The 8,746-nt window shown below is 54.4% G+C and overlaps 1 protein-coding gene across 1 annotated transcript in view; it reads right to left on the bottom strand.

Moving 5' to 3' along the window:
- Positions 1–5,549, bottom strand: part of LOC113221399 (dynein heavy chain 17, axonemal-like) — a gene marked incomplete at its 5' end in the record, with an annotated part of 7,494 nt that extends 1,945 nt beyond the window's left edge. Inside the window, 5 exons of the mRNA XM_026450727.1 lie at positions 3,743–3,908; positions 4,422–4,629; positions 4,829–5,002; positions 5,091–5,373; positions 5,457–5,549. Of these exons, the coding sequence (XP_026306512.1) occupies positions 3,743–3,908; positions 4,422–4,629; positions 4,829–5,002; positions 5,091–5,373; positions 5,457–5,549 (924 nt within the window). The remainder of the gene's footprint in view (positions 1–3,742; positions 3,909–4,421; positions 4,630–4,828; positions 5,003–5,090; positions 5,374–5,456) is intronic.
- Between the last annotated feature and the right edge of the window lie 3,197 nt (positions 5,550–8,746).

An 8,746-nucleotide genomic window follows, 5' to 3' on the forward strand; every position in this document is an offset into this window, starting at 1 on the left:
CTGGAGTGCAGTGGCCGGATCTCAGCTCACTGCAAGCTCCACCTCCCGGGTTCACGCCATTCTCCTGCCTCAGCCTCTGGAGTAGCTGGGACTACAGGCGCCCGCCATGTCACCCGGCTAGTTTTTTGTATTTTTAGAAGAGACGGGGTTTCACCGTGTTAGCCAGGATGGTCTCGATGTCCTGACCTCGTGATCCACCAGTCTCGGCCTCCCAAAGTGCTGGGATTACAGGCTTGAGCCACAGCGCCCTGCATTTTTTTGTATTTTTAGCAGAGATGGGGTTTCACCGTGTTAGCCAGGATGGTCTCGATCTCCTGACCTTGTGATCTGCCTGCCTCGGCCTCCCAAATGCTGGGATTACTCCATGTGGTTTTAAAAACCCTCCACAGATACTGACAATATGTGAAGCAGCTGCTGTGACTTTATGCTCTCAAGAGAAATTTTGGAACAAGAGTAAAAGAGTGGCTCAGAGAGCAGGCTGGGGTTTATGTTCCAGTTCTTCCCCTGAGCAATGCTGGGGCACTGGGAAGTTGGTTAACATCTCTGTGCCTCAATATTCTCTCCTGTGCAATGGGTCATTAGGAGGATAAAATGAGCTAACATATGAAAAAACACTGGGAAGAGTACCTGATATACATAAGTATGCAATAAATGTTCACCATCCCTGTCATCAGGATAATTATTAATGGCTGCTATTATTAAATAAGCTGAATAGGTCAGGCACAGTGGCTCACGCCTGTAATCCCAGCACTTTGGGAGGCTGAGGTGGGCAGATCACTTGAGGTCAGGAGATCGAGACCAGCCTGGCCAGCATGGTGAAACCTTGTCTCTACTAAAAATACAAGAATTAACTGGGTGTGGTGGCACGCGCCTGTAGTCCCAGCTACTCGGGAGGCTGAGGCAGGAGAATGGCGTTAAGCTGGGAGGCGGTGGTTGCAGTAAGCCGAGATCATGCCAGTGCACTCCAACCTGGGCAATGGAGCGAGACTTTGTTTAAAAAATAAATAAAATAGGCTGAATAATTTCCCTGATGTCACACTATACTACTCTTTTTTTTTTTTTTTTTTTTTCCTGAGACAGGGTCTTGCTCTGTCACCCCAGCTGGAGTGCATTGGTGATCACAGCTCATGGCAGCCTCGATCTCCTGGGCTCAAGCCATCCTCCCAACCTCAGCCTCACACTACCATGCCCGGCTAAGTTTTTGTAGAGACAGGGTCTCACTATGTGACCTGGGCTCAAGTGATCCTCCTGCCGCCGCCTCCTAAAATGTTGAGATTACAGGCGTGAGCCACTGCGCTCAGCACCTTTGTTTTTTTCCCCCCATTATGCACGCTGTATGCTGGAGGTTGTTGTCTCTTGTTAGTTTCTAGTAATTCCTTGTATATTTCAGATATTAATCCATTGTCAATTTTACACATGGCAAATGTTTTCTTCCATTCTTTTATTTCTCCATTATATCTGTCCATGGTGTCTCCCCTGCGCACACTTCTCAGGTCACGGATGTTGTCCCTGTTTGCTTCTATCCACCTCACCGTTCACCCTTTGCCTGTGGGCCTGTCCTTCCCATGGGCCCCATCCTTGTCTGCCTGACTTTCCTTCCACAAGTGAGCCTTTTCCTGACACATCCACTAAACGGTCCATCCTTCCCTGTGGTCGTGGGGCCATGTTAATCCAATATTCTAGAGGGATCTTTTATCTTTTGAAAACTCGAATCTGATTCTGCCACCCCTCCTGAAGATCCTTCAGGGTAAACTCCAGGGCAGATGTGGACCTAGGGCTGAAGCTTAAGAATGTGGAGGTCCCTCCTTAAGGAAAAGGAAGCAAAAATCTTAAGGAAATTTTACAAGCGCACGTGACCCTGTGAAGCTCTTGGAAGGGGACTTGAGACTTGGGGGAGCTGAGGCTGAGCCCCCACGGTCCTCACAGTAGACCTGCCTGCAGAGAGGAACGAGTGGGCTCTCATGCATGCGCCTGCCCTCCTCTCCTGTCTGGGTACCCTCAAATCTCCCACCCCACACCACGGGCGATTCTTCTGAAATGATGTCAGACTCTCTCCAGGCTCCCTGCTCAGAGTGGCAGCTATGTCACCTCCTGCAGGGAGCCACCTCTCAAGCCCACGTCCCCACATCACAGCCTGCAGCACAGCATAGGCTTCCTACGGTTGTGAGCTCTGGGAGTGTCGTTTAGTGAGGAAAAGGCAGGTGATGGAGTCAGACATATCTGAACTCAAAATCCAGCTCCGGCTGAGTGCGGTGGCTCACGCCTATAGTCCCAGCACTTTGGGAGGCTGAGGTGGGCGGATCACCTGAGGTCAGGGGTTCAAGACCTGCCTGGCCAATATGGTAAAGCCCCATTTCTACAAAAATACAAAAATTAGCTGAGCACGGTGGCAGGCACCCATAATTTCAGCTACTCGGGAGGCTGAGGCAGGAGAATCGCTTGAACCCAGGAGGCAGAGGTTGCAGTGAGCCGAGATCGCGCCATTGCACTCCAGCCCGGGCAACAAGAGCGAAACTCTGTCTCGGAAAAAAATACAAATAAATAAATAAAAAATAATAATCCAGCTCCGCCACTCATTAGGGCCCTGACCTTAGGTAGGCAACCTAATCCCCCATGCCTCCCTTTCTTGGCATGAGACCAGGCTTCACGAACAAATGGACTGGTTTATAGGCTCCTTTGGCCTGAGAATGCTCTGGTTTGGCCTGGGATATTTGCTTATTTTAAGAGACAACTGTGGCTGGGTATGGTGGCTCACACCTGTAATCCCAGCACTTTGGGAGGCCGAGGCGGGTGGATCACCTGAGGTCAGGAGTTCAAGACCAGCCTGGCCAACAGGGCGAAACCCCTTCTCTACTAAAAGTTCAAAAATTAGCTGGGTGTGGTGGCAGACGCCTTTATTCCCAGCTACTCAGGAGACTGAGGAAGGAGAATTCCTGGAACCCAGGAGGTGGAGGTTGCAGTAAGCCAAGATCGAGCCATTGCACTCCAGCCTGGGTGACAGAGCGAGACTTCGTCTCAAAAAAAAAAAAAAAGAGACAACTGACCTGAATGTTCTCATCTTTCCAAGCTGCAAACCTAAACGTGCCACCCTCGGCTTCTTGGTGCCATTAGGAGAAAGTCTGCACTCTGTACCGAGGCCCTGGGATTCTGGCCGTAGCTGCCCTGGGCGCCCTCTCCCTCTGGCTCTCACATTCCTGCCACACCGGGCCTCCCTGGGCTCCTTCACGTGCGGCAAGGCCTTTACACGTGGCATTCTCTCCACCCAGAATGCTCTCTGTCTAAGGTCCCACAGCCAGGGCCATCTCCCCAGGGGCATCTCTCCGCTGGGACTCTGAGGAACTGAGGGGCTCCGCTGTGACTGTGCTGGGGGTTTTCCTGAGGGCTCTTCCTTTACCAGGTAATGTGCTTCTTCATCTCCCGGTGGGACAGACACCTCCGTGGAAGGGGGGATCCCCTCCACTGGGGCTCTAGGCCACAACTATACGTTTGTGAAATGGGCAATGGACGAAACTGATACAACCTCTCCCCTGCCCTGGCCCTGCCTCAATGCCTTGTGGCCACACAAGCTTGGGGGCCCAGCTACCACCCGTGTCTCCCAACCCAGATTGCAGCACCGTCCCCATGGCCCCACACCAGTCCGGCCCTACTGCCCTGGGGCTCCACCTCTTCCTGCGCCCCTCCCTGGCCCCGCCCTCGCCACCCCGTGGCCACGCCCTTCTCCCCGGGCCCCGCCCCATCTAACCAGTGCCGGTGGTCCATGTGCTGCCGGATGAGGGTGTGTGGGGCCACCGTCCCATACTTGTCCACCTCCGGCATGTTCATGTCATCAATGAAATAGATGAGCTTCTTAGTGCCTGGTGGCCCGTAGTTCCTCCCCGATTTCTTCTCCAGCGGCTTCTCCAGCACCCCTAGAGAGGGCAGAGGGTCAGCCGCCCGCCTGAGTCTCCTGAGCCAGAGCCTGTTAGGCAGGGAGGGGCGCTACCTGCTCCCCCGGAGGACAGAAGGTGGGACCTGGCTGGGATCCAACTTTACCAAATGCACCTGCCCTGGAAGTGGCCCTTGAGGGGGCACCGGGTACAGCCCCAGGAATAAACAGAGCGATGAGAGGTGAGGGTGGCAGAAACCTTGCCCTCCATCACCTTTGATCACCTCAGATTAGCTGAGACACTTCCGGGGGACCTGCTGCCTCGACTGGCCATCAAACCCCCATCACCATATCCACTGGGGAGCACCAGAAAGAGGGATCCCGGCTGCTCCTCCTTTGTCTCCGACTCAGGAAGGAAAGGCTAGCGGGTGGGGCGTGGGAACCGAGGAGGTGCAAAGTGGCTGGTGAGTGCCTGGGCCTGCAGTGAGAGGGGACAGCAGGCAATGGGGGCTGTGGGGTCAGCCAGGTAGGCAGGGTGTGACCAGATCAGCCTTACCCTGCAGCATGGCCGAGGTCGTGTAGAAGTTGAATGGCACGGCCTGCACCAGGTAGTAGTCGGTGTTCAGGCTTTCCAGCTTGTCCCCCATCATCACCGACTTGCCCGTCCCCGCGTTCCCCACCAGCATCACCGGCCAGGACTTCTCCATGAGCAGGTCCATGAAGTAACGGAGGCGGATGGTTTCCGTGGTGTGGACCAAAGAGGCCTGCGGGAGGCGGAGGGAGGGGAGGGAGCTGTGCCTCTCAGACACTTCTACCTCCTGTTAGCGTGCAGGCCACGTTCTACCGAAAAGGTCCTACTGTTGAAAATCGGCGTTTGGACGTTCTGCGCAGGCGTGTGGGGGCTGCTGCACAGATTCCTGCCTCTAGCTTGCCAGTCAGTGGCCCTGCTTTGGGGACAGTTACCTGCAGTGGGACATCAGGATCCAGCTCAAAGGAGGGCACTTTATCTGTCCAGGGCAGGAACTTTTTCGTGTCGGGATCAATGTAGTAGTCGAAAATCGTTCCCTGCGAGGGGAACTTGATGGTCTTAAATTCATTGATCCACCATTTGCTGAACTCCACTCGATAATCTACAAGCTGTTGAGACACAGAAGTGAAAATCAGGGCCCAGCTAAGCGGGATGCCGAGAGACCCTGTGTGTGTGGCCAGGCCCCCGGTGCATCACCTGGTCCTGGAACATGGCCCCGCCGAAGGCCCAGAAGCAGGCGAACACGAAGTACAGCTCATACAGCTCCTTGGGGGAGTCGGGGGGCACCGTCTTCTCCGTGAGCAGGCACTCCAGCAGGTACAGGATCGTTTGGATCACCGTGATCTCCGGCACTGGTGTGATCTTCTTGAACCCAAAGCGCAGCTTGTCCAGGCACGTGGGTAGGTACTTGTCAAAGAGGATCATTAGGTTGGCCTTCTCCGACTGCACCTTGCGCCTCTCGATCCAGCTGCTCACCACCCTGGGGGTGACAGGAGGCGCCGATGATACGGCCGCTGCTCTGGGTCTGCCAGTGTCCCTGCCTTGGTAAACGCCCCTCCTCACCTCCACCCTATTCTGCTGGGGCTGCCCTCAGGCTTGCCATGCCTGTATGTCAATGGGTCCAAACGAGGGTGCCAGAGGGGCGAGTTGCAGGCCCTGAAAGGGTCGGAGGAGGGTGCCAGGGTCATGGGGGCTGTGCTCTCTCTGGGGTTGCTAGCTATGCGGGTGCTGTAGGTCTAGAACAGCTGGGAGCCGTTCTTGCTATCACAGGGATGCACATACCAAGGGCTGGGGGATGGGAGAAGAACAGAAAAGGAGAAAGATCTCATGATGTCATCTCAGGGGCAGGAAGGTGGGGACAGGAAGGGGGTAGAAAGGAGAGACAAGGATAAGAATGGGGATATTTCATTATATCATCTGGACTCCTGGATCCAGCCATGCCTGAATCACCCCTTTGTGCTTTTTTTTTTTAAGCTTCAGTTAGCTTGAGTTGAATTTGCCATGTTCAGTGTAAGAGTCCAAATCAATACAACCAGCAATCCTTGAAGAGCCACACCGGACTTTTCACCACAGACACCTCTGGGTGGTTTGTGTGGAGGTGGCCCACCATGGCGGTGAGGGGTGTGGACTCTGGGACCTGACTGCCCAGGCTTGAGTTGGCTCTACCATGGCCAGCTGCTGCTTTGGCAAGTTACTGCACATACCTGTATCCCTGGTTTCTCATCTGTAAACATGGGTAATGTTTCCATGACCCTCATTTCCAAGGACTACATGGGCTGATATTTTTAAAGCTCAGAGAAGAGGGCCTGTCCAGGGTAAGTGTCGCCAAATCAGCGTCTGCTAAAAGCATCACTAGCGCCTGGCTCCCTTGAGTGCCAGTGAGCACAGCACGTGCATCATTTCCAGGATGCTCAGGGCCTAAGCAGGAAGCTCCTGTTAGCACACACAGCCAGCCTGCCCTACGTCAACCGACAGACAGGCCTGTTTGGACAGACACTCACTCTTTTTTCTTTTTTTCTTCTTCTGAGATGGAGTCTTGCTCTGTTGCCCAGACTGTAGTGCAGTGGTGCGATCTCAGCTCACTGCAACCTCTGCCTCCTGGGTTCAAGTGATTCTCCTGTTCTGGCCTCCCGAGTAGTTGGGATTATAGGTATGCACCACCACGCCTGGCTAATTTTTGTATTTTTAGTAGAGATGAGGTTTCGCCACGTTGGCCAGGCTGGTCTTGAACTCCTGACTTTAGATGATCTGCCCACCTCAGCTTCCCAAAGTGCTGGGATTACAGACATGAGCCACCGTGCCCGGCCACTCACTCTTCTGTGAGTGTGCTCTTGTCCTGGGACCCCCGCTCCTTCCTGAACCTCTGTCACAACAGAGAACTGAGAGCTGAATGTCTTTGCTGCGCAGCACCCTGTATTCTCCAGCATCATAGAGGAAAGCTTTCTACATCTCTAGGCGACGCAGGGTGTCTCCATGCCTGTCGCAGCTAAGAACTGAATTCCGAGTCCAGTTGGTCTTCAGTAGGGGAGACTGATTTGCAAATCTACGCACAGGCTGTTGCTTTCTGCCTTCTACTTTGAAGATATTTGTGTCAAATTTCTGATGCTGCCTTGGTAGGACTCATTGAGTGCGTGCCGCTGTGTGTGCTGGCTCTGATACGCCCAGCACAGGCCCCGGGAGAAACACATGCTGTGAGACAGGCCGCCTTTCTTATCTCTGGTCCTCATGGCTTCTTGCCCTGTCCCCAGGGCCATCCTGGGTGTGTCGGGTGTCCCTGCCCCTGGCAGCTGCCTATAGGAGGGCTGCTCCTGCTGTCTGGGGATGCTGGGCCTGCTTCTCGTCCACTTCCATTCTCTCCTCTGCCAATCCTCAGGTCTCCTCCTCCTGCTTCCTCTAGGTTACTCCTTGGAGGCGTCCAGTTCCTGCCTCGGCCCACGCTGGCTTTGCTTCTGGCTCCCTCTTCTCTGCTCCCATAGGGTGTCCCCCTGAGGACCCCAAAATCCTGTCTTCTTCCTGTCCCCGTGTCTCAGCAGCTCCTACCCAGGCTTCGTTTCAGTTCCCAAGACATTGTCTTTGCCTACCCTGGACACTCCCACACATGGTGTAGTGGGTAGGAATGATGGCCCTGCAAAAGGACGTCCACCCAGAACCCAGAATGTGCCCTGAGTTGGAGAAAGGGCATTTGCAGATGTAATCAAGGGTCTTGAGACAAGATCATCCTGGATTTCGGGTGGACCCTGAATCCAATGGCCGTGTCTTTATAAGCAGCTGGAAATTTGGACACAGACACACGGAGAAGGCCACGTGTGTGGGAAGGAAATGGGAGGGCTGTCTCCATAAGCTGAGGGACGCCAAGGACTGCCGGGAGCCCCCAGGAGCTGGGAGAGAGGCCTCCCTCTGAGGGACAGGTTCTCCCTCAGAGCCTCAGAGGGAACCAGCACTGCCTACTCCTTGATCACTGCCTACTCAATCACAGACTTCTGGCCTCCAGCGCTGGGAGAGGACAAATGTCCATTGTTTGAAGCTGCCCCATTAGTGATCATTGTTTCAGCAGCTGGAGGATGCCGTGTAAGCGGGCAAGTGTTGCTGGAGAAGCCGGCACAGAGGCACCCAGGCTCAGCAGCTCCTGGCCCTGTCTCCACAGGGAACATTTCACTTAGTGTCCCTCTCAAACCCTGGCCACGCTGTGTTGCCTGCCTCCTGGCAGAGGGTCTCACTTCCCACGCAGAGAGCAAAGAAGTGCATCAGCATGAACTCCGGAAATTTAATTTTCTTTGCCTATAGACTTGCGTGCACCTGGAAACAGCCATGCCTGCATCTCATGGTCAAACATCATTCTTGTCTTGACAAACACTGCAAAGTGTCGTTCCTCTTGTTCCAGCCCTACCCTCCGGCACTCAAAGGCAGGACTGGCCTCACTCCTAGAGCCTCCCGCGGGCTTCTCCATAACTCATTGCCATCTGGCTCTGCCCTCAACACGCCCTGAAGCTGTTCTCCCTAAGTGATGGAGGTGCACCTGGTTCCCAAATGCAATGGGAACTCTTCTGTCCTTGGCTTGACTCTGGGTGCCATCCTGCTGAGCCTGCTCCCTCCTGAAGCTTTTGTCGCTGGGTGTCTGGGATGACGTGTCCTGGGTCCCCCTGTGCCTTTGGTTCGTTCCTCCTCTGAATCCCTCACAGATTCCTCTTCCTCCCCAACAGTGCTGGCTTTTCTCAGAAAGCCAACTTCTCTCATCCCTCTCTACATCTTTCCTGGAGAGCCCAGCTCCTCAGCATGGAATATCTTGGGGTTGGACACACATGGCAGGTGTGCAAAGTACTGGGCAGGTGGGTGTATGGATGAGTGGGTGAATA

Source organism: Piliocolobus tephrosceles, unplaced genomic scaffold (genome assembly GCF_002776525.5).
Source record: "Piliocolobus tephrosceles isolate RC106 unplaced genomic scaffold, ASM277652v3 unscaffolded_24229, whole genome shotgun sequence".
Taxonomy (NCBI): domain Eukaryota; kingdom Metazoa; phylum Chordata; class Mammalia; order Primates; family Cercopithecidae; genus Piliocolobus; species Piliocolobus tephrosceles.